The sequence below is a fragment of the Trematomus bernacchii genome, unplaced genomic scaffold, assembly GCF_902827165.1.
Source record: "Trematomus bernacchii unplaced genomic scaffold, fTreBer1.1, whole genome shotgun sequence".
In the NCBI taxonomy this organism is placed as follows: Eukaryota; Metazoa; Chordata; class Actinopteri; order Perciformes; family Nototheniidae; genus Trematomus; species Trematomus bernacchii.
Window position 1 is genome coordinate 909,998 of NW_022987574.1, and position 27,106 is coordinate 937,103.

Here is a 27,106-nt window from a genome sequence, read left to right on the forward strand (position 1 = left end):
CGGACGCGAGAGAGAGAGAGATCAGAGATCAGATCAGCTGCTGCTGACGGAGAACATGCAGCTCTGCATGATCACAGCTCCCCCGCTGTGACGGACCGGTGAGTGGAGCAAAAATACACTAAGAGTTAGACCTAACACACTTAGCTAGTTTATCTACTCTGGAACTAGCTAAACTAGTTATAAATATATTTATTCTTTACTGTCGGGTCACTTATTACAGGTTCAGTGAGCTGCACGAGACTGACGGGCTGTCAGGAAAAGAGAGCACCCCTTTTATTTTTCCCATTTTATTATGGGTCCGCGTACCCCCATTTGAGAACCACTGTACCCCCATTTGAGAACCACTGTCCTAGTACACACTATTCAGCACACTATTCAAATAAATAAATAACTTTTAAATTAAAACAAAACTTCATCTCCTGTGTTACTTAAACCCCAGTTAATCTACATTCAGATTACTTGAAGCAGCAAGTGATCTTTGTCATTGACTAACATTTTCCTGAACAACATTATGTTCACGGGGTAAGAATCCTTGTTGTGTAACGTGAACTGCAGCTGCTCCTAAATGACTGATAGTATCAGCGGCCGCTGGACACTGGCTGTCATTTTGGATCAGCTGGTGTGCCATTCAGCCGCCGGACAGATAGTAGCCTGAAGATAAGCAAAATAACTGAACTCAAATGACTATTGCAATTTGGGAACTTTGTACCGTCTCTGAGCAGTTACCATCCAAACGCCCCACCTGCTCCAGTGAAGATGCTCAGGGTTTAGATCCAAAGAATGTATGATAATAATACACCCCAGCACTTTTGTACAAGGCTCTTCATGTAAATAAGAATGTATCCTTGACCAACCTGCCTAGTTTAGGACATGTGCTCGAATGTCGTTGGGTTTTCAACTAGATTTCTATCTTTGCATTTAGAAAAAGTGGAGAAATACTGTTATGGTTTACACTGTATTTGAATATATAGATTCTGAGGAGTAAAACTCTTTGTGAGGTCTCGGGAAGAGTCATTTTTCACTTGTTAATTTAACAGACTTTGTATGAGTTGATTGCATTCTTGTGAAATATTTGTATTAAAGGTTGCTGTATGAAGGACGTTTTTGATTTGGATTGGTAACAATTATCAAGTGCACAGTGAGGCTGAAAATAAATTAAGCTATTTGCATATTAGACACATAGCATTGTTTGCTATTCAATGTCATACATGCTCCAATGACTCATATCACAAGCAGCTTTGCTATTCATTTTTTATTTTGGTTCGTTTTTACACGGATAACATATACCGTAAACCTGAGGGAGATGTCAGGAAGGTCACCCAAGCCTATTATCTAGAAAAGATAAGTAAGCAGATAGATGCATCCGATAAACAGCCAGCTAAAATGAAGTGACAGTGAACCGGGGCTGACTCAGCTCTCGGGCCTGTTTTGGTTACCCGGCACACGGGCCAGACATTCAGACTGTGTGTGGGCACTGTTCAGTGACAGCGGGCTGTAGGACGTGCTGGGGGAGGGGGGGGGGGGCTTGCCAGAGATCAACTGTGGCACACTGCTTGCATTTGGACAAACGCAGACATGCTGACATGCCGAGTGCCAAACAGCAGGGTGAGGCGGTCTGCAAATAACTGTCCTCTGTCAGCAGGAGAGCCACACACTGGAAGTTTTGTTTTGTTATTTAACACAGTTGTTAGTTTGTTGCCCTTATGCACATGTTGTTAGTTTGCTTCGCTCTTGTTATGCGAAGTGATATTTGGGTCCTGTTTGCTTGTATGAAGACACATTAGGCATACCTTTTTGTGTATGTGTGTGTTTTTGCATGTTTTTCTTCAGGTTTTTCATGCCTATGCTTTAAAGTCTTAATTTGTGTGTTAATAGTGAGTGCATGGGTGCATTGAGACAGATGTAAATGTAACATTTGTGATAATTATGGGTGAAGGGGCAACTTGTAAAATGTTGGTTGGCCATTTACTAAAACTAGTCTTGTGCATGTTCTTTGCATGCTATTTATATGTTTGAGTGATTGATTCATGCCCTTTTGTGCTTTGTGTGTTAGATACATAAATAAAGTGCAGTGATTCAGCAGTCAGATGTCACACAGTATCACTTCCTGTAATATGCGCTCCCCTCTGCCAGCTCCAGTCTGACCAGAACGTGTGTGTGTGTTACCAACTGGTTCATCCACTGGCAGATAACACACATGCCTGTAGTGAGGTGCCCTTCAAAAGCCCTCAAACTCAGGGTTAGGGGAAACCAGTCTGTATTATTTACGGTCTGCCAACCAATACCATGCAGTTGGATTTTCTATCTCGTCAAGCCATTAGCAATCAGATGAGTAATGTGTTGTGTGTGTGTGTGTGTGTGTGTGTGTGTGTGTGTGCAGACACCGGTGCTGCGATGGAGAATGGAGAGCAGGAAGCTCATGGGGTGCAAAAGCCTGGTAAGACATATCCCACAATTCCTTCTGCCGTCGGGAAGGCCGTCTGGTCATCCCTAACCACCAATCATGGGCTGTCAGTCTTTTTCTTTTTTATCGACCTTGTTTAGTGTGTGTGTGTGTGTGTGTGTGTGTGTGTGTGTGTGTGTGTGTGTGTGTGTGTGTGTGTGTGTGTGTGTGTGTGTGTGTGTGTGTGTGTGTGTGTGTGTGTGTGTGTGTGTGTGTGTGTGTGTGTGTGTGTGTGTGTGTGTGTGTGTGTGTTGTGTGTGTGTGTGTGTGTGTGTGTGTGTGTGTGTGTGTGTGTGTGTGTGTGTGGTGTGTGTAGTGTGTGTGTGTGTGTGTGTGTGTGTGTGTGTGTGTGTGTGTGTGTGTGTGTGTGTGTGTGTGTGTGTGTGTGTGTGTGTGTGTGTGTGTGTGTGTGTGTGTACTTCCAGGGAGGATGTGAGCTGCTCTTAGTTCTCTCTAACATCCTAGTTCTCTCTAACATCCTAGTTCTCTCTAACATCCTTATAATGGCTTCTTAAGAACAAGGTTACTACTCTTAAAACGTGTTTTTCTACGATCAATTTAAAATATTTATTTGTTCAGTAACTCTTCAAATGTATATATATTTTCTTTTCTTTCTCAAATGGAGAATTCTAATGCTTCTCTAGAGCCTTTTCTACATTGAACTGACAATCATTTGGTTATAACTGTAAAAATATAAACCTTAAAACAATGCTATAAGCCCTCAATTCCTACAAAATAACAAATATTAAAATAAAGGACACAACCCAAGTTTTTTAAATAAATAACATATTCCAAGTTCTTATCATGTATACATTTTCCAGCTTTATTCTATATGAAAAACTCTCTTTGTCAAGTGTAAAATAATTATAATAATGACTTATTCGGCAAATATAGATAACATGTTCATATTGAATGTGTGGGTGATCCCTCCGTTGCTCTGCACCTGTGCCACATTTACTTTTAAATAAGCCAAGTCTTTTTTCATATGATTTTGAACTTAAACTATTAATCGGCAAAAAAACTCCTTACAGCTGCGGGCTGGCCTTAAGTAGACTGCATATTTTCTATCTTTGACTTCCTGTTTCCTGTATCAGTGTTGGAGGATGGACCCTTTTTTAAACCCCATACATCTACAGATTTATGGTTTTGCATAGCTGCCTTTCTAAAGCTCACGATGAGAGCTAATCAGTGAAGACTTCATTAATTGTGAATGCAAAGTAGATGATTTGCATGAAAATGAGTCTTAATTGAAAGCAGGAGATTGTCAAAGTGTTGCTCTGATCATATCAAGTCCTTTTAATAAATGGAATAGCACGCCAGTTGAAGCTCGTACTCGACAGTCCTTTTGTGGCTTGTGATGCGGATAAATTGTTATAGTGTTACTTCTTATTGGAGATAATTAGCCGCAGAGAAGAGATGCAGCTCTAGAGAGGAGTTTATTGTGTCTAATGAACTAGCACTCCGTCTGCTCCTCTGGCTGTCTGCTTGTACTGAAATAGACTGAGAGAGAGCTCTGTGTGGGTGTGTGTTTGTGTGTTTACGTGTCTTACATTCGGAAAATCCGCTTGTCAGATTTTTCAATAGTATGGTCTCCTTTTCCCCCCATTTCTCAGCTTTAACACAATTCCTCCATACAAACTCATGTTCCTCAGTTCACTTTTTATTTTTGTCATGGAGCTGTTCCATTTGAAACTGCAGTACTGCTGTGCATGTCAAGGATTTTGCATGGGTGTATAAATTAGTATCTGAGGTCGCCTCCGCTGACAACAAGTAATCCTCACTGCTGCACATACAGTATCTGCAGAGTATGACATGTATTAAATTGTGTACCACGATGCAGTTCACTTTCGAGTTCCAACTCATAATCCATTTATACATGACCAAATGTGTGTGAAGGAGAGAAAGAGAAGCAGGCAACACTTTTCTTTTAGACCTGCTGTACTTACATGGAGATCCGAAATGTTAAGTTAATCAAAAGATAAAACTGAAGTGCACTTTTGGGAACTTTTTCCTAGGCATAATCTGCATGACACAATGTCAACAACAGGTTGGTTATTAAAAACTCTGATATAAACATTTGATATTGGCTAATTGCTGGTTTATATCCAGCCTGGGGCCAGTATGTAACAGTTGCACACAAAATGCAATATAAGCCTGGCTTAAAGTGCAATATGGATAGATAGATAGAGACTTTATTGATCCCAATTTGGAAAATGATTTCGTCACAGAAGCAGAAGTGTGTTCAGACATTAAAATACAATACTTTAAATACTTTAAAAAGTGGAAAAGAGAATTAACAATTACAAATAAAATAAAAACATTATATCAAATATAAACAATATAAACAAAACAATATAAAATAGTCTGGATTATAAAATAAAAATTCAGAAATACTACAGGAAAATGTAAGCCTGGCTTAAAGCAAGACATTGTGACTTTTTTTCTAAGTAAAATCAGAAGTGATTGCAACAAATTGCTGGTGCTTACCCATACACATACATTAATTAGTCAAAGAACCATCCACTTGGCAGAATGGTGGTGTAGATTGTTTTGTTACCTGACATTCAAGTTCAGTATTTAAGTGAAACAGTCTGTATACCCGCATGCTGTAAATGTCTGCGAGCTACTGTGATCAGGCACAATGCAAGTGTGTTTTCTTTACATGAATGTAACTTACCTCAACATCCTTTTAGATTAACATGTTATGTTCAAAATGGCAGGAATGTGTCACTGCTCCTCTTGACTGCAGGTCAATGCTCTGCTGATGAAGCATTGTGTTGGATCCGTGCATTGATGCCTGGTTGAAATAAGCGATCGCTTGGTTTTATAAGCGAAAAAACAACTTCTGCTAGGAATGAAACCACATATTGTGGTAGCTGTATTATTCTGCCAGCTGATAAATGTGCAGTTGGTGGGATGTATGTTGGCGACAGTGGGAGGAGTGATCAGCATATAAATCAGACGCCTGTGTTGGCATGTTCCCCGCTTAGCTGTCTGGCTGTTTGCATGGCATGGGTCACTTGTGTTACCATGGTTACTTGGCTGTATGTGTGCATGTGTTCATGTAAAATAAGGAAAATGGTGTCAGAAGGATGCTCTGTTTAAGTTTTAGCTAAACTCTCTGATTTGAGTACAGCGTGAGGTGTGCTATATAGTTTTCAGTGGGCCTATTTCAGAAGACCGAGCATCTGGCCTTGTGGAGGTGCATTGGGTCCATTCATCATTGTTATTCCCAAAGAGCCCAGGGAGAGGAAGCAGTATAATTAGTAACTGGGTCACATAATTGAGAGTGTAAGCTGAATCCTGACGGAGCAGATGTGTAAGTGTGAAGTGTATGTGTTGGGATGCTGCATGCCGCACCTCCACTGCATGACTCCTCTGCACGGCACATCAACAATAATATATCATATAAGATATCTACCCACATATTTGACCAATATAAGATTTTAAATAATTGTTTCATCTCATCTTGGTCAATTATTTGACCTATGTTAAATTAATTGTAGATTATTTTGACAGCTTTACTAATCTGCTTTATTCCTTTCCCCCCCTTGTCCCATCCTCTTGTTCTCATTTATCTTTTTTTCTCCTCGCTTAAATATTTAAATTTTATATTTATAATTTTTCCTCTTGATTTATACCCTTTTTATTATTCATTCTCTCTTTCTGAATCGACCATTTTTTATTTTAATGCACCTGATGCATTATTTTTACTCTTTCTTGTCTTCCCCTTTCTTGCTTTCAACCCCATTTTTTTCCCTTTACTTCCATCTTCTCTCCAATATTCCTTTTTTATCCTCTTTTTTCCAATCGCCATGCTTCAGAGGACTAGAACCCGCCTCCATCGCCATGCCGACTGTCAATCAGCTGTGCTTCCGCTTCTGTGCACCTTTCCCCTCTCCCTGTGCAACATACAGACACACTATCTACCCTATCCATGGCTCCTTTCATCCAGTATGAAGGAGAAGTCTGAGTTTACAAGATAACACATTACTTTCACTCATGACACAACTCACAGACTAACATTATGTGCACACTCAGCCTTCCTACGCTGTCCTGACTTCAGCGCACACTCCTCATAATGTGTCAGCACACTGTGATTCACTCCGCTGGGCAAACTGAGGTCCCTGACACACTTGTCACATATGAAATTGTATTTAGTATTGTTTTGTTTTTTCTGGACTAGAAATACAGCACTGACTTATCTACACTATGTCCAATGATATGCTCTTATCTTGTTTATTTCTCTTCCTCACTTATTGTTTCCAAATCAAGTATATATACACTTCAATTCAGCTGTACGTATATAAAAGCCCACTGCAGCATAAACAAATACATCACAGCACAGTTAGATGAAATCATGCACATCTGTAGCCCCTCTGTTCGTTTCTCTCTTGCTGTGTCTACCAATCACAGTGAAGTTCAATAGTTCATGTCCTCACATTCACACACAGTCACAAACGCCCCCCCCCCCCCCCCCCTTCCCCCAGCAGCAAGCCTCGTCCCCCTGTCTGAAAGATTTCAAACTGAGTCGCAAACGTTGCAAGACGGATCTGCCAACACCCACAAACCAGCACACAAACAAACTCACAATTTAACCCACACAGTGATTATTTGTGTTATTTGTTTTCTTATATGAATGCTTCTAAACCTCTTAGCTGTTAAACCTGAACTATTTATCTGCTTTGCACAATCTTCTCTTAACCAAATAGATAGCTAAGTAAATACTTAAGCCAGCTTTTGATGGACAATCATTAATGTAGACAATGTTAAGTCCCAGCAGTCTATTCACATTTACTGTACTGTTTATTTAGTTCATCAATTTATCTTTTTTAATTATTGATTATAACTAAGTTAATGACTTGTTAACTCTATGTTTGTTGTGTCTGGTGTTGCATAATGTCATTGGTTAAGCGATACATTTGAGTTCACTAAAGAGTAACTCATATTTTATCATTATAATGATAGGGTACTTTTAGTCTCAAGCTGCATCCTTTTGTCTTCTTTCCTTAGCCAGGTCTTGCTTTCATGTTACAAATCTGTGTTTTCTTTGGAACTCATCCATATATGTATGGATCCAAAACCAGGATGCTTCTAGAAAGACAAATGTTTAAGTACCACAAATACAATTACATTCACCTTAATTGTATTAGGATGGGGGAGTATAGGTATTTCAATAAATGAATCCTTTCAGAAGATGTTGAACAATGTGTAGCAATGCTCTGTGGCTTGCCAACAGGGCTGTTTTGTTTCACAATGTAACACCATTTCTTTCCCTCGCAGAATAAATTGTAAAGTGTGATTTGTACACTTCAATCTGTGTGTGCATTCATAGCAGGCACATCACCAATCATTGTATCACATATGATACTTCTCAGATCTTCTCCCAAATGTGTATTACTTAGTTAAAAGATAATAAGACCCCCATTGGTATCATTTAAGGGTTCAGTTACAACATATACCTTGCAATGCAAACTACTTTAATATTTATTTTATTTCCTAGATGCATAGAACAATTCTACATGTGCCACATGTTTTAGATCCCGCCTCTTTTATGTGTTTCTTCCGTCTAATTCAGAGTGTCCTTGTTATACAGTAGACGTGCCTCTCTCTGTTGTCTGCCTGCACCTTGTGCTAATAAACTGATATATAACACACACTTACCTGGCTTTTGGGTTTCTCTTTCTTCTTCTAACCAACCTGAACTAAACCTCTTCTCTAATGTCTAACTGCTGCTTTTTCTCCTCTTTCTATTTCTGTCTCTCACAGCCTTTTATATTATGTGCAGTATCATTTCCTTTTTTTTTAGATATCCGTATATCTTAGCAGCTTTCTAAGAGAACAAGACTCTTACTCATCCTGGCTGTAGCCTTTGGAGGCGCTGGATTTTGTACAATGTAAAGCTTAGGGATTAGTGTGTGCTCCAGGGGAATGATTTCCATTGCTTCTGAGCAATATGCCTCTCTGGTTAGAAACCATTCATTTATTTTGCTCTCCTGCTGTGGCTTAAACACATACGAAAATAAATAAAGGAGATTCTGCCTTCTGTTAAGATGTTTGCCAGCTTTCAGTATTTTATAGCTTCTCACCCAGAAGGCTGACTGAAATGAGGTTCCAAACATGAAAGGAGATCGTATGAGTCTCCGAAAGAAAGCATGACAGAAGCTTCTTACGCTACAATTTACTACACCGCATCATCATCAGCTAAACTACAAACACTAACTTTAAAAAATGCTCATCAACAAATCCGAATCAATTTAATTAGCCACATACAAGGAATGTTTTTTATCATTGTTCTTAAAATACTTACACTGAAATCGACATATCAGCTTAGAACAAGGACAACAAAGCTGAACAAATGAAGAGTAGACCGGACTGTAGTGTTCAGATTATATGTGAAAAATACTTTTAAATAATAATAAAAAAAGATTTATATAAAAATAAAAGACCAATAAACAAAAGACCAAACAGCTAAAATAAAGAATACATAATAAAATGAGTTTACATGTTTCTATTAGTTGTAGACAGTGAAAATAATAGTGCAAAAAAAAATAACTACTGGATTGTTCATGGCCTGGACAATTATTTACAGTATGAGCATATGCACATGTCTGTTTATGCAGCACGCAGGATTTAGGTGGTGACAGTGAATTGTATTATGTCAGTTTGAAGTTTGAGTGTTTTATAATGTGCCTGCTAACATTGGCTAATTAGCTATTAACACAAAATACAGCCAAATCTTTCACTTTTCAGGAATTTGGTCAAATTTAGATGTGATAATTAGTTTGTCCCTATTAAATATCCCTTGTACACTTCCATGCCCTTGCAGAGTCCTTTACCAGCAGGGTAGCTCTAAGATGAGTTGCATGATTTACCATCCAAATAACGTAACCTCCAGAGATCAACCTGACCTGAGCAATCCTCTCTGTCAGCATGGGTGTGTGTGGGTCTATATGGGGCTGCCTGCCCTACTTGGACTCAGAGAGTTATAGTGTGGGCGATGAAAGGGGAGAAAAAATTGAGGTGGATGAATTGAACAAGTCCAATGTGTAAGCAGATGTGCTTTTCAGTGCAGCGATTGCCCTGTCAGAATATACACAGCAAAAACAAACTTAATAACCCGAACATCACAGCCCCAAGAGAGCCTCACCCCGACACAGCTGCTCCCCTACATTACCCTTAAAGAGGGCGAGTGAAGGACATTTCAATTTGTTTTAAAAGAGAAAACATGAAGACATTATGAGAGGAGTACATAATGCATAGAAAGACCCCCACATGCAGTACATTACAGTATGAGCATCTCCCACACATTATAAAGCCATACATCATCTGAGGACCTTGAACTCCTGTCAGGCCTGTAGCATGCTTTTTAAATTATTGATGTTCTGTATTTTGGTGTTACATCATAGGCTCAAAAGAACAGCATGCCTTTATAGGTTGGTGACTGAAATATTGGTTAGATTTTGATAAACTTCTGTATTGACATTCCTGACCCCCAAATAATGCATCCTAATAACTTTGGTGATCCACAACCCCTTAACTTTAAAAAACATGTGTCAAATAGTCAAGTGTTTGTGAGCTATTTCTTGTGGCTGTCACGTTAAAAGCCTAGGGCGGTAGTGGCTAAATCCATAGGGACTTGGCTTGGGAATCGGAAAGTCAACGAGTCAAGTCCTGGATAGACAAAGTGCTACAGAGGTGTCCCTGAGCAAGGCACCGTTCCCTACACTGCTCCCTAGGCCCGTACATAATGGCCGCCAATTGCTCCTAACTCTAGGATGGGTAAAATGCAGAGAGCTAGCTAGGGTGGCAGTGGCTCAGTTTGTAGCAACTTGGTCTTTGATCCGAAGGGTCGCCAAATACGGAGTGTGGACTGGTACCTGGAGAGGTGCCAGTTCACTCCCTTGAGCAAGGCACCGAACCCCCACCTGGCTGTCCCTTTACTCTTCCTCTCCAATCCTGCATGTGTGTTCTTAGGTATATCAACAATTGTGTGTAATGTGAGTGTTTAAATGCAAAAGTATTTTCCCATTGGGGATAAATAAATATTCTTCTTCTTCGACCACTGCCACAGTATTTACTCACTGGAAGTTTAAAGTACAGGACAGGAAGTACTTAGGCTTGTACTGTGCATATACAAAATAATGTATGTATTATTTCATGCTTTCGACTCTAAACTTGTTAGTAGTTGATAACAGCTCTCACCTCCCACTAGGGGTTTTATGAGTTAACTCCTCAATAAAATCCCCTAGCCACCAGCAGACACATTTACTTTGACAACACCCTCTGGACATGTTGTACTGTACATCTTCTTCAGCTCACACTCAAAAACAACCCGAGGACCTTAAAGCTTCATGTTATGAACTGTGAGTGTTGTGACTGTAGGCTCTGTAGTTCCAAATTTGCAGAAATGTGGCTTTTTTCTAAGCATTTAGCATACATCTAATTTCTTCATTGTGGGTATGCCTAATGTTAGATTTAGGACAACTAAACATATTGAAAACTAAAAAAACATGAATTCTTTGACAGCCTTTTGAAAAGTCAAACCGGCCCTCCTACTTTTCATTATGTCACCTTCTTTTTATTTGATTGAAAATCCATAACGCCTAACTTTTAGCTCAGCATCTTTGTATAATTTGATAGACTCATGCTGTCATCCTGTTCACTTGTGGAAGTGATTTGGTAGAAATGCTGCATAAATCTCCTTTTAAATATTCATGATGCAACTTTAATCCCTGAGCTGGGGGAAAAAAACCTAATTCCCCCTTCACTGATGTCTTCTGTGTAGACAGAAAGCGTTTCATCTGTGTGAGCTTTTCCCACACATGAAGGTGTGTGTGTGTAGCACTGTGCATGTCTCTTTGTATCCATATACTGGTTTGTGTGTATGTCTTCGAGTGAGCAAAGGCCTTCCTCTTTTCCTCATGTCAGAATACATTGTGTATGTGTGTGTCTAAGGCCTAAGTCCTGCCTTCGAGCTTTAAATGTGAAATGCTCTGGATGGGACGCATCAACATGGGCAACTAGCAATTCTTACACTCTCCACTGCACTTTGATGTGTGCACTTTTTTACTTCATCTGTTGATTTGACAGGTACTGACTGCACGATCCCTGCTGGTTGAAGTTAAACACCCCCCCTGCTTGGCTCAGTTTTATACATTTTGATCCATGACAGTGAGGAGTGCTAGAAAACATGACAGCTAGAAATGCATATGAGCGAACAAAATACTTAAGATAGTCAAAATATCCCTGGCAGTAGCTTAACTCCTTAATCCTGCCAATAAAAACTAACAAACACTGACGTGAACAAGGTCAGGAGGAAGTTATTGGGGTATTAAAATATTGACTAAGGGATTGCCTCCTTTGCAGACTGACAAAGCGCATTGTTTTTTGAGGTTAGGACAATGAGGGGTGGAAGATACGATGACGTAACAGGCTTGGCTTCAAAGAAAGGAAGCAAGGATGGAGGGAAAATAAGTGTTTTAGAGACAGATGTGTGTACGTGTTGGTTTAAGATACCTGCAGGGTCAACCACCTGCCTTTTGCAGAAACATTCACACACACACACACACACACACACACACACACACACACACACACACACACACACACACACACAGTGTCACATCCAATGCACTTTTCTCCTCAGCACTTGTCAATGCACATCACCGTCTCACACTGAATTTGTTCCATCAGTACATTACATTACATGTTACTTGTTAGACGCTTTATGCAAAGCGACTTACATACTCAATACTGTGGACAATCCCCACAGGAGCAATTTGGGGTGAAGTGTCTTGCCCAGGGACACAACGACATGCTGACTGCAGTGGGGTTTGAACCTGTGCTCCCCTGATCCGAACACCAACACACTAGTCCACTGCGCCACACCTTGTGCCCCTCTTGATCTGTGTATTGCAAAGACTTATTCAATTATGTTACAGTAGATTTAAAATTCCAACACACTTGGATATACTGTATAGATCAAGGCTATAATATAAAACAGATTGTGTTTTTTATGCATTTCAAGTTCATTACAAATATTTGTTTATTACAAAAATGTCACAAACCACCCAGAGAGATAATCTCTAGATCCTTGCATCAAAATAGATTATCAGTCATATGTTACAACCCCAAGACCACAAATTATCATTTAATGTAATGGATATCTAGCCTACATATGTATACATGTTTATGAATGTATATTTAGCTGCTTCATTCAGCCTTGTGTTTTTGTTAACCTGTTGTTGGGAAGATATTTAGTTTTGCCCTAAATCGTAAGAAATATCCATACCTTGTAAGTCTACTTGGAACATGTTGTTCAACTTCGTCGATATCAAGCACGTTTGTCATCAGTTATTGATTTTGATTGATGAATCTTTGTATCCAGCTAGCTCCAAAATGTTGGAAGTTTTATGTTTAATTTCCTAATCCTTTCTCAAAGCACTATTATCGACTATTTCCCAGCCAGCTGAAGTTGCCATTGATGGGTCAAACACCAGACATCAATGGATGTGTTGGCAGACATTCAGATTTTTTGAACAATGCTAATGGTTGTATTGTATCTGCTTTTTTGTATTGGATATATTAGCCAGGCTGAACATTGCAGCTGTTACTGCCTTTTACATTGTCCATATCATTCAAATACGAACTTGTATACATCATACAGCATCGGAAATGTCCTCTTGTGGTATAACAAACATAACTTGCATGGGCTTTGGGGCTTTTGATGATGCAGGCAAAATCGTCCATGTGTGTTTCAGCAGTTACAGCAGGATTTTTGAAAAGTTGTTAAAAGTTAAATGTTGGCTGGGTTGCTGGCTGGATTAAGTAAATGAGGCCAAGCTTTGAAATTCTTAAAATAACAGATCAGATCCCAACAACCAGAACGACTGTTGGCAGTCTCTTTATACTACACAGGGAAACCCCCTTCAAACTGTGGCTTGGCTAGTTCCAATTGGTTGTCGCTAAACGGCATCCCCCAATTAGGAGACACTGTTGGAGTCTTCTAATCCTATCTCCAGATCTACTTTGCCTCTCCTTCATCTTACTCGTCATTGCACTCTTAGTTGTTACTCTTTGTTTTTGTATCTATAGAACATATATTCATGGAAGGATTCATATTCAATAATTTGAGAATGCAATTCCAATACCTCTCCAAGGACAAACAGAAAACCAGACTCTAAAGAAAGAGAATACTATTCTAAAGCCTCTAAAGTGTGTAGAGGGTATTTGCAGGTAAAGGTGGACAGAAAGGCTGACTGGCTGATTCAACCTGAGTCAAAGTTCATGATTAATGCTGTGTTGTGGCTGAATCAACAGGACAGTAGTTGTTTGTCCTCCCAGAGAGTAGCACTCTGTCCTCTCGTTGAACCATCACTGTGAGCCTGTGGTCCTGCACCAACCCTGACCCAGCTAGTTCAGAGTGTCTATCCTAGCTGGAGGAGCTGAGGCTGAGGCGACATAGCAGGGAGAGGCTGGGGTCAGCTGTGGGATTCCAGCCGATCCTGCCCGCTTATCCCAGATTAGGCTGTTTTGGTAAGGGTGCCATGCATTGAAAAAATAGCCAGGTTTGGTATAAAGATCACATGGCAGCTTTTATGAAAATCAAATGAAAGTTGTTTTTTTAAATTGTTTTAGGTGTCTTGCTCTTGTTCCTTAAGTTTGCAGTGTTATAGATGATGTTGAAGAAGCCTGACATATAAACCACAGGAGGTATGCCCTGGCTTCTTATAGATCAAAATAAGGCTATGGCCTAATTTCCAGAGTGTACCCACTTGATGAAAGAACCAATATATTTTGGAGGATATTGAAGGAGAAGTCTGCTCTCTTGGCACAACTGCACCTACTTCTTAAAACAGCTATGTTTAATGAGGTTTACTTCAAACTGGAGGTTACTCTTGTTTCCACTGAACTGAGCATGCCAGGTCAGCTGGGGGACAGAGACTAGCCTACAGGCTGTCAGCCATATGAGAGAATCAAAGAATGGATCATCAAGACGACGCTAGGCTAGACTATAGCTGAGTCAGAGCTTTCTAATGAAAATCCTAAACATACATTCAAGTTTGAGTTCAGTGAGTGCTTGTTTTAGTTTGATTATTATGTGATGCTACCTCAATTGGAGATTTACTATACTGCTGCAAAATAAAAACAATATGGAGAAAGGGGGATTTATGTATTTTATATATGGATCACATGGTACATTTATGATTGAATGCTGTGTAAATATAAATTATACAGATTTGATCACGACACAGGTAATCAAGGGAGAATATGTTGGTTTGTACTACCCTGCAAACATTGTGTGTGTGTGTGTGTGTGTGTGTGTGTGTGTGTGTGTGTGTGTGTGTGTGTGTGTGTGTGTGTGTGTGTGTGTGTGTGTGTGTGTGTGTGTGGTGTGTGTGTGTGTGTGTGTGTGTGTGTGTGTGTGTGTGTGTGTGGTGTGTGTGTGTGTGTGTGTGTGTGTGTGTGTGTGTGTTGTGTGTGTGTGTGTGTGTGTGTGTGTGTGTGTGTGTGTGTTTGTGTGTGTGTGTGTGTGTGTGTGTGTGTGTGTGTGCGTGCCTGTGCGTGTGCCTGTGTGTGCGTGTGCCTGTGTGTGCGTGTGCCTGTGTGTGCGCGCGCCTGTGTGTGCGCGCGCCTAACAGGCCCATTGTCTTGGCCCAGGCCTGGCACAGGGTCCCTCTAGCCGTCTGAAGATCACAGTCGCTCCTTTGATACTGTGACAGATTCTGCAGAGATCAGATGATTGCTTGACATCTGGGCTGGAGAGAACATGGTTATCTGCGGCATGTTCTGCTCCAGTTAATGTTCTCTCCACGCTTGTTGATTTCCATGTTTTACATTGCCCACTGCCACATTTCTGACCAATATGGAAGCCTTTTTCTAGTATATTTCTGGCCCTTTACTTTTGTACATCTAACCTCAAACTGTTATTTGTATTAAATCATTAATGTGTGCACTGTGAAACCAAACCAGACTTAATAGAAACAAACTTCATTGAGTGTTTTTGGACCATGTGTCACACCAAGTAACTGTACGCTAACAAACTGCTACTGTTTAGAAGTTGTTGCATGTAAGAAAAAAGAGTAAGGAGTTATGTAAGACAAGCTAATGTATGAGACAGGAAGTTAAGGAAGTCAGAAGGGAGTCAGGAGGAATTCTGCGTTTTTTATTAGCAGATGAAGCAATAGGCTTTTTTGGCCTTGTTAAATAACTGTTTTAAAAAAAATTACATCTGAATAATCTATATAATGAAAGATGCAGCAAGGTAATTTCTGGGTTTTGTCAGATTTTTTTGGAGAGGTTTATGCAGCAGAAGTTGAGAGAAGATAGGCATTTTCAAACACCTGGGAACTGGTTATATATAGCTGAGTGGGAACAGAAGGTAAGGGGATAATAATATACTGTACCTAATAAGGGGAGATTGTAGTTTAAATCCAGTATCCATTGTTGACGGAAGAGCTGTATTTCGGATGGCAACCTTTAAAATATGAATAATGAATAATAACAACAAGTGAAGAATTACAATCACAGCACACACTTTTTTTTACTTTGTGGATCGAACATGAAGCCTTTAGTATAATTATTGTTATTTTGTTTTATTAGACAAGACTGCTGTGTGTGTGTGTGTGTGTGTTCATTGTAGGCTATATTTATCATTTGTCTTCTGTCAACTGTTCACCAAGCATGGGGTCAGGCTTTTTTCTGTCTGTCTGACTGCTATCATGTTGTGTCTGGACTTTTCTGAGAACATGAGTGTGTTGCTGTGTGCTTTTGTTCGTCCATATTAGTGCAGCTACATCGTGTGTGTGTGTGTGTGTGTGTGTGTTGTGTGTGTGTGTGTGTGTGTGTGTGTGTGTGTGTGGTGTGTGTGTGTGTGTGTGTGTGTGTGTGTGTGTGTGTGTGTGTGTGTGTGTGTGTGTGTGTGTGATGTGTGTGTGTGTGTGTGTGTGTGTGTGTGTGTGTGTGTGTGTTGTGTGTGTGTGTGTGTGTGTGTGTGTGTGTGTGTGTGTGTGTGTGTGTGTGTGTGTTGTGTGTGTGTGTGTGTGTGTGTGGTGTGTGTGTGTTGTGTGTGTGTGTGTGTGTGTGTGGTGTGTGTGTGTGTGTGTGTGTCCCTCTGTGACACTAAAGTTACTCTGTCAAACTGATAGCTCCTCCAGTCTGTCTCGCCATATTCCGTCCTCATACTGAGGTCAGCAGCAAAAGCAGCTCTTACATAATTTAGACATTTTGTCCACACTGAAAACTGAATCAGAAATTGTATTTTGTGCTACTAGAGGCAATGTTTCCACTTAAATAAGTTGGCTATGGTCAGTCCTTTACCTTTAGAGATTTAGCATGAGCAATGTTTTATTTAATTAATTGCATAGACGTCAAACAAGTCTCTTTACTTTGGTATCAGTGAAACTTCCAACTCCATGGTTGTGTTAAAATGCATAAAAAATAACAGCCTAATCACAGCAATCTCACAGTTGGATGATGCATTTTTTTAAATATATTTTCATTAGCACAACTTTATACAAATACACTAACTCTGCTGTAGTAGCAATACCACTTGTTAAACATACATTCAACTTCTTTCTTAAAAAACAAATGCTTAAGTTTAAGATTTAAGTTTTAAATCACACACTTATTTATTAAAGTGTGTGTATTTATGACATAATGTAGCACTAACTGTTGACTTGATGGTATCTGAAGTTCTGAGAAAATAGTTTTTTACATTTGAAAGCATGGTTGTACTGCAAATAAACTGTACATACATTACAATGTTAAGACTGCCAGACTTCCTGCCATAGTTCCGTGTTGCCATAGAAGCCCAGTAGTGATGATCTTTGCTGGTCTGTAAGGAGCCTGTTATTTAAGGTTACATAGAGTGATGCCACTGTAATGAACCTCATCTCGGGCTTTGACCTCCCCTAGTAAGGAACAATACACGGAACATGTTCCAAAAAACCCACAGACATACATACACACAGTTAATGCATCACAGTTGGTCTTCCTCAATCTATCAAGCTGAGCAGTTCACCCCTGGTACATTACCCCACAGTGCAGTGTGCAGAGAATAACTCAGCATGAAATGTTCTCTTGTGGATTCAACTGAACCCCCTAAAATGTGTCTGAACTAGAAAGCCCTAGGTACAATAGCATTTACTGAGCCAAAAAAGCTTAAGCCCCAAGTTTCACAAATGTCATTGTTTCACTGCAGACAAAAACTAAATTAGACAGTTTTATGACTGTTTTTAGCCTACTGGGTCATTTTATGTCTGGTTCGATGCAGAATGGAGAGGACAAGATCCAGTTTAAAGACAAAAACAATTCTGATAGATGAAAAACTTCTTCACTTGAAGGGAAATATTGTAATGCCAAATGTATTACTAAGATTTGGGAAAAGGTTAAATTGGAATATATAAAAGTCCAAAGGGAAAAGAGACAGAAGAGGCCAGCCGGATTGTAGCCAGGATTTAAGAAATGTTCTTAGTCTTGAGTCCAAATTCCTCCAAGTCTACCTAACCAAGGAACTTTTGCCTTACCACCAAAATATATTTGAAAATTCAAAGACATTTACTATTGTCTTTCCTAGCAAATATGTTTGGCTGTATTATGCCGGATAGCGTATCTGTCTAAAGGCACTGCTATGTTCATTACTGTTAGGAATCATCTAAAATGATGAGTCATCCTTTTAAATATCACCAAGTAGACATCTACTTTGACTGTCTAGTCTATTCAACTTGGTCTGATAATATGTTCAGTAATTTCGCCCGAGAGATGTTTTATTTGAGTGATGGGTTCATTCCAGACAGCTACCAGCTTTGAGGTCATGAATTTATGTAACCTCCCTCCCCCAATACAATAATCCTAGTCAACCAGACTGGCTATGTAAGGGGGTGAAAATGTAAATAGGAAAGATATATTAGAGGTTTTCATACCAAGTACCCCTGGACCTGCCCTTTCAAATCTGCTTAATCTGATTTTAGCACCTTGGACAGGAGCACAGGGAACATTCGCCTGTTTTCCTGCAACTTGTTTTGCTTCAGTGATTTAACTAAAAGGTAGATAAGGCAGAAGATACTTAGTGCACTTAGAAAGCACTCGATTTAGCCACCCAAGCAATGTGTGAAGTTTACTGTGAACCTTGCATGTCTCCTAATATATATATGTGTGTTTGGGTCAAAGAATGAGACCACCAAAGACAGGCAGAAATAACCAAATGTGAGACCGTCAAGGATAAGTGCTGGCCATTGGTAGTGTTTTTGGACTCAATCAAGTGACCCTTGCCGACGGAGATGTTCCCTCCACCCTGTCGAGAAACACCCCTAGCACCCCTGTTTTGTGACTGATATATGGGAGCGTTTCTGACTGTGGGTGGCATCCTGTCTGTTTTGCCTTACTGTCACCCTCTGTGAATGCTGCTGGGAGAGGATTGCCATTGGTGCCTCCCTCTTCTCCTCCCCTCACTCTCTTCCTCCTTCCAATATCCTTCCTTTCAATACTCCATTATTTTGCTTTTCCCCCTTACTTGATTCCATAAATCCTCTTCCTTTCCTTGCTGTCCATTCAACCCTTCCTTCCACCTCCCTGACCCTCCACCTGACCCTCCATCCGCCTCTTCTCATTCCACTTTACCTTAACCTCCTAAACAGCAACATTAAATCTCCTAGTCATTGTTCTGGCCTCTGTGGTCATGTTAGTATCCCCTTTTTATAGACTGGATAAGAGTGGGTGACTGGAGAGAGACGCCGTGGGCAGGGAAAAGTCATGGAGTGCGAGGGGGAGGGGCTTTCTTGGCGGGGCCTGGGACCTGAATCAGACAGACAGTGAAACGTCACACCGAACCCTGACGACCCAACATTTTTTTTTTTTGTGTGCGCTTGTCTGTGTTGTGTGTCTCTTTGTATGGCGGCTGTGTGTTTGTGTGTGTGTGTGTTTGTGTGTGAATGGGGGTTCACACTGTTAGTAGCTCAGAGCCAGCTGAGGATGCAGTGAGACAGACAGAGACAGAAGCGCTGAGCAGCACATAGAAACCACCCTGAATGAGTTGTATGGGACTAGGATTTCTGCTTTTGGGATGAATTTGGCAGGTGAGGAAGCCGCTATATGGAAAGTGTTTACATTTAGTTATTTGTGAGTGTATGTATGGGGATTTGTATCAGCAGAGTGCAGAGTTCAAAAGCCTGTGTCATTAACTTACAGTCACTACTTGTACAGTAGCGCGTCATCAGAGAGGAGGAGGATCTAATGTCTGATGATCCATGTTTGTCACTGCAGGTTGTAAGCTGTCCGCCGGGGAACAGATCTCAGGCTGCGCGCCCAGAAGCCCCAGGGAGAGGTGCGCTCACACTCACTGGACCAGCAGCAGGCCTTGGCTACAGACTTCTTATCAGTACACAGTCTAGCATGACACTTTAAATGAAAACAATTTAAAGGAATTCTGAAAACACTTGTGCTTCCAAATAGTGAAGCAAACAAGCTTGAGTCATAATATGGAAACATGGAAGCTATAAAGATCTGTTGAATATATAGTTAAGAGCATTTAAACAACACGGCAAAAGTTTGTTTAAGTGTTGTTGTTCCGAACTGAGAAGGCATTCAAGTTACATTTTAACCAAATAAATGCTGCACAGATGTTAATGAAAGCATAATTTGTGTATCCACCCCTTCATTTAGTTTCACTCCAAATGTAAATGATTGCTCCCTCGGCCCTTCCTACAGTTTTTGTTCATAATACTGCTGAGATACAAACTATATCAACCTGAAAACATCACCTTTTCAGAGGACAGAACTCACAATAGCAATATGCGTTATTTAAGGTACATTTGATAATGGAAGGTGTTTTCTTACTTATGAATCAGCCTTGAAGTATTTGGATAAAGGTATCAGTGACAACGATCTGCTTTGCTCATCTTCCCAACGCTCTCTTGTTAACTTGTCCTGTAGCAGTAGGCAGTACACATGCATGTGTTCTTGGTGAGAGAGGTCTGAAGGGAGGGGCTGGGATTTAAAAAGCTGTTTTTTCCAATGTTTGCTAATCTAGATTTTAAAATGGAAATTTGGAATTGTGTCTGGTTTGTAGAAGTTCCCAATATAAATACTAGCACAGAATCATATAGTTATTTTTGGAGAGGTAAGAGGCATTGCTATATGCAGGTACTGTGCTCGGAACACTTTTTGTACGTTTTCAATGCCTTTTCTCTTTTGGCTTCTGTCTTCTTGTCTACCTTCGACCACCCATATCCAAATTGTGAATGCCCCCTAGAACTCCTTGTTGATGTTCTTTCTCTTTTGATATAACTTTGACTACTTCATCAATTCTTACCTCTTTCCTATTTCTTTCCTCAACTACTGCTACCTCCCCACTTTGTATTTTCCTCCTTCCCTTCCATTTCCTATAATCCATGACTCTTTTTCTCCCTTTTGCCAGCCTCCATGGCAGGTTTTCAGGTCCTCTGGCTCTCAGAACCAGCCCTGCCCAAATGAGGGATTGCTGGCAGTATGAAGCTTTTTCAGGTATACTGCCACCAAACGCAACAGTGCATACTATTTATTTTATAACACCAGCAATACAAATACTGCAAACATAACTTCATTCATAATGAACTTTGATGATGACAGGTCCTTAAGAAGCCAGATATTTTGAGATGACAATAGTCGTACACTAATCATCTTCACACGAACAAATTGGCTTCAATTTAAATGCTGAGTGGTAGTAACAGTGGTATAACATATATGCTTTCATTCTTGGCTGGCAATGCAAATATATTGTTGTCAAACAAGTGCCTTTCGAGAAAGAGAGTTTAACACCATCATCCCACCGTGGTGCTTCTGTTCAAACACCTGTTGCCATTATAATGCTATTATTCGAGGTCAGATTTCTTGGGACTATGGTGTTTTTTTCTTTCCTGCACTCATTCCTACCAATAGGCATTTAAACTCAACACCAAAGAACTCCAACTTGCAAGTCACACCATTTATATTTCAAATTGCATAGCCTTATATATGCTAAATGTAAGCTTTCATTCAATTAAATCTATATCTGCTAGCCTGCAATTTTATTTTATTTTTGTTGCCATGTTTCCTAATGTGTAATAATCAGGGAATTGCAAAATGACATAACCTTACAGTTACATTGGCTGGGTTTGTTGCTTGTTTATTTTAGGAACTGGTAGCTAGCCAGGATTAATGGCAGTGATATTGACATAACTCACTGAAATGTAAAATGGCGCTGTTAATATAAAAGGTCAAGTGCATACATAGACCACCTCTGTTGTTGTTTTTTGGAGGGAAAGGATCTTGATTTACCAGTATTAGGCATCTGTGTATTTCCTAAAAGTCAACTGTTACTATTGTGAACAAAAACAGTCAAGTTATTCTAGCAGCTTGACCTTTTTTTGCAGCTGTTTATAATAATATTGTGCATCACTGCATGCATGTCCTCCTTTAAATTTGTTATTTTGTTAAAGGTCATATCAAATTAACAATGACTGTGTAAACGCATGATGATCTTATTTATCTTCTACAACATGGTAGCAAAGCACTCTTGCCTGTATTTTCAACAGGGTTTTAATATATGTCCATGTGAGATTTGTATATATAATCTTTACTATTCTTACATTTTATAGATATGCAGTTTGACCTTCAATCATAGAGGATTATTGCAACAATCGTATTATTCCACATCCCAAATTCATTTTTAACTCTCATTAAAAGTGTCACTCCAGTCCGACAAGTGTACTTACATCTGTGGTCCCACAATCCGCTCTGATAAATGGATTGTGGTGAAGCAAAGCTTGTTAGCTGAATGCAGAGCTGTAGCTGTCACTACTGTGGTGTCCGCTGGTACTCCACAGTGACACACGCACACGCACGCGCACGCGCACACGCACACGCACACGCACACACACTCTATGAGCTGTGAGGAGTTATGCCTTTCACCATGCCATCCTCTGCATGCCCAGCTCTCACTGTTGTATTAATGAGACCTGTCGTCTCGGAATTACTGCTCCAGGGTCAGGCTTGATCAACACACTAATATCTTTGGCTCTTGCTCTCTCTGTCTCTCACTCTCACTCTCACACCACACACACACACACACACACACACACACACACACACACACACACACACACACACCCACACACACACACACACACACACACACACACACACACACACAACACACACACACACCACACACACACACCACACAACACACACACCACACACACACACACACACACACACAGTATCCCCAGGAGCCGTGTAGATTGATTGTGTTGTTTGTCTGAGTCACTCCTGCTGCTGTTTCTCCTACCTTGCCCTCTTTGGCTTTCTCTCTCCTGTTTTCATTTGTTCCCTCTTGCTCTTTTTTCCTCTTGTTTTGTCAGTGTACAGTAATGTAGTTTAATTAGATAATGATGTGATAAATAAACCCTTTTAGAGAATATCCTTGTCCACTTTGTTGGTGTTTGATAACCTACTATATGCTACTAGTACTATTACATGGTGTTCATTGGCTACCCTTTGCTTATGTTATCCATCTTGTGATATGACACTTTGTTGTGTTGTCTTTTATTGATGTTATAAGCTGCTTTACCTTCAAATTATGTAATTATTACTTACTAGACCATTTTCTTCACCCTATAAGTTATTATATCCACATTACTGAAGATTTGAAGACAACACTAATGGTCAACCTTACAATATATTCAGAACATTTAAATCGAGTTATTTGGTTAAAAGTAGTGTGATATTCGATTGTCTTCATAACGCCCATGCTACCGCTACATGGGTAGATTATTTTCATACATACATTGAATTGAATTGTTGTTGTTGTTGTTGTTGTTGTAGCATCAGAACTGAGAGAATCCAGAACACTGGCATAACGGTATCTTTTTTTCTTGCCCTTTATTGACAGATTTCCCCCAGCCTGGTGGCATGGCGGTCAATGTGGGGGCTGCACCCCTCTCAGCAGAGAGGACTCCAAGTATAGCAGAACCCCAGCATCCCACACCCCCAATGGGTTCAGAAGTCCCTAAAGGGCACAGCCCCATGATGCCCGAACCCCAGCCTCCTCGCAGCCCTCTGGATTTGTCAGCAGGTAAAAAAGACATCATACACAATACAGTCATACTGCTTATTGTTATTTAAGATACTGTAACATAACCCACTTCTATAGCAGGGTTTGCACTTGACATGTCTTGAATCAAGAGGTGTCACACCTGCTCGCAGCAGAACAACTGAAAATAATAATACTTTATAGTGTAAAAATCATATATGTGACTCAATTGTTCCACAGAGGGTTGCAATATAAAGAGGAGATGTCTGCCATTGCTCTGCTATAGCTTCCTCCTCACACATCCCAGCTCCAATGTGATTTAGTCCAGCTCAAGGTCAATGCAAATCTGATGCTGACACGTATAGGGTCGCCCATCATGCCATGGCTCCTGGTCATGTACTGCATGTGTTGTGTTTGCGTGTGTGTGCATCTCTGTGTCTACTTATCCTTCAGAGAGAAGCTGTCTGTGTGTGTCACGGTCTACTCTGTCTTGACCAGTCCATAACCCCCCCCCTTCTCCCAGCCCCCATAGGGCTGTTCTCCAGTTCAATGCACATCTGATCCTAGAAAGCATGGAGTTGTAGTTGTCACCAATCTGTGGCTTGTGTCAGCTAGTAGGGCCATGCTTACATCCCATGTGGGCAGCAGAACTTGGCAAAAGGCTTCACAGCAGCTGAGCCCCCATGGTGCATTGCAGAACTAGTCTCTGTACTAGATATATTAGCAGGGGGAGAAATATCAAAGTGGATTTGTCTTTATTTTATGAACGCCAAACACACAACTCTGCTTACAGCAAATAACCAAAACCTGAAGAAAGCAAATGGTCTCTACCTCATCTAAGACTCGAAAGCTGAAGATTTATGGTTGAGAGGAAACTGGTTTTATCTTCAAATAGACAGCTGGCTCCGGACAGTTTCTGAGGTAAACAATCTCATGACTTACCATAGATTCTGAAATAAAAAGTGAAATCAAATAGTTTGCAGGGCTGGTCACTAATAACAAAGTTTGTGTTAAGAAATACAAACATGGGGGAATAAGATTATCAAAACTATAATGGCTAGCAAGGCAAGTTAAGTATAATGTACATTTTCATCATACAACATGTCATATTGTACAATCTGTTGCTCTGAGCTTTATTACTGACTCAGAGTCAGCCTGCTAATGTGCATAACCGTCTTAAAGCTAGACCGCCAATTCATTTAATATCTGTATAATGTATAATTATAAACTCATTTGAATTTATTAAATAAAACTGACAAAAAATGTAGTTTATGTTGACGTTATGACAGATAACCAATGCATTTACAGTATAGGGTCAGTATTGACAAATCTCGTGCATCTATACTTTAACACAGAGAATGCTGAGATTTTCCTCTTAACATAAGTCCACAAAAGGCAAAGGGGCAACAACTGATAATGCTGAAAACATATTTTATTGAAAATACACTCATAGCATCAGAGTTGTGAGTATGCCATTACTTTGTTGTTGTCAGATGGTTAGGGTTAGGGTTAGTTTTATTTCCGCTGCTGCTAAAGTATAACCTACCAGAGACCAAAAGAACTACAGGAGTGTTTGAGTCATTACAACTGAGCAGTGCTTCAGTTCCTGCAGCTACGGTTACAGAGCCACAGCTGACTCATTGTGCCTGATGTGATTCATTCACAAACTCTTCAATCAATTTGTAACAGGTGGTGAAGGCATAGAAAATGGAGACTACTGTCCGCCCCTCACAGCCACCCTGAAATATATTCTAAAACAGTGTGCCTGTCTGTGGTGTGTGTGTGTCGACTTCAAGTGTTAGAGTTTTTAAGACATGAGTTACAGCCATTTTATCATTGCACAGTCTCAACTATATTAAAGGTTCAATGCAGAGTTTTCATACAAACTGTGCTTCTTTAAATGTAAATCACCCATTGTTTTAGTATTTGTTAAATTGCTAGAAGTGTTCTACATTTCCTTTGCTTTAATGTTTATGTGACCTTGAAAATAATCGACATAAAGCTATAATTTACAGTTGATTAGCATATGCTTTTTTCCTCAATCAACAACACCTACCTCATGCTAAATGCTAAGGAATAAAGCCCACAATGGACGACCTTCTCTTGTCAGATATCTCACTCAAAAAAAAAAGAAAAATGGAGAAACACATGAGGAAGCTTTTTTACATCTAACATGCTTTGAGTGGAGGATAAAGCAGAATGGGATGTGTTATAGTAATAATGGGCAACTTCAGCCTGTGATGACTGTATTGCTGTAAGTGGAGTGAGTGGGTTGGCTGTCAACAGAAGGACCTCATGACAGTTCCCTGGAGCTATGGGGGTTTGGATCATGTCAGTCTTTACAGACCAAGCGAACCAAGACTCATTCTTAGACCTTACATTTGCCCTGCTGCTTATATATATGGTACAAGTGTTTGCACGGTGGACGATAAAACACTGCAGTATATACATATATGATAGCTGTTCATTTACATTTTCCGAGCATAATGAAGTCGCACAAATCAAATTTAAGTCATTCTAATCCAACGTCTTTTTCTGGCTCTCCCAATTACTGCACATACAGTAAAGAGAGCAGACTTCCGTCAGAGGTTTGTTAATATGAAATATGGCCATCCAGAGAGTAAATGTACTAGATGAGCCCTGACAGCTGCTCCACTTTAGCTCCTCTTCTCTATATGTGCGTATAACTGGAAACTAGAGGCAAACTGGGCCAAAGTAGCAGAAAAACCCTGTACCTCGTGTCTACCTGAGCTTATTATACAGTGTCCCAAAAACAGGCCGTTTTAGTTACAGCTTGCTTGCCTGTAATTGACCTCCTTTCTATGGGACCATTATTCAGTCTTTTTGTTGTGTGTCCGTATCCCTTTCCATGTACATATGCATTGTCGCACTGTTTATTTATAACATGCCTGCACATAAATCACATTCACACACACCCAAGTCTTGCTCTCTGTTGGTCTTAAACAGCTCTTTGCTTCCCAAATGTTAAAGTGAAACACTCTACTATACCCCAAGGCTGCAGTGAGTCAGCCACTCAAAAGTACCAGTTCTCTTTATCACTTTATTCAAAAATCTTGTTTGTGCGTGTATCTGTTTTTTCATTCCTTCAAGCATTTACTTACTCAGCATTGACACAGAAGGAATTTTAAACATTTATTTGGTTGAAATCAAGATCAACAAAACGCACACAACGTCTTGTTCGATTAAGTCGGGACAGATTATTAAAAAGGGGAAAAGCCCTCTGGACTTGGATTGAATCCCGCAGGTGCACTTATGCTCTGTCTAATCCACTTTGTGATCTTTGTCAGCCTTTATACCATCTAGCAAATAGCTATAACTATTACTATTACTTAAAACTCTAGAAAGAAAATCCCATAAATATGTTTCAACTTTCAGAGTTAAGACTTTCATTTGTAATATTGTTTTTGTATGTTTTATCAATTATTTTCTGTCTAACATAGACTAAGGGAATCAATTCACATGCACAGACCCATCTCCCCAACTTTAAACTTTCCCTCTTCACCCACAACAAGGTGCCTTAAGCGAGTCCTGGCCAGATGAGGCTGGCTGCCATCGACAGACCTCCCTTTCAGCCCCAGTGTCTCCACGGT

At 40.1% G+C, this 27,106-nt stretch overlaps 1 protein-coding gene across 1 annotated transcript in view; it reads left to right on the plus strand.

Moving 5' to 3' along the window:
- LOC117479642 (microtubule-associated protein 4) overlaps positions 1–27,106 on the plus strand; it is a 99,937-nt gene that overhangs the window by 26,600 nt on the left and 46,231 nt on the right. The window contains 8 exon segments of the mRNA XM_034126746.1: positions 2,381–2,437; positions 19,709–19,752; positions 19,755–19,823; positions 20,026–20,033; positions 20,862–20,947; positions 23,355–23,537; positions 27,029–27,064; positions 27,067–27,103. Of these exon segments, the coding sequence (XP_033982637.1) occupies positions 2,381–2,437; positions 19,709–19,752; positions 19,755–19,823; positions 20,026–20,033; positions 20,862–20,947; positions 23,355–23,537; positions 27,029–27,064; positions 27,067–27,103 (520 nt within the window).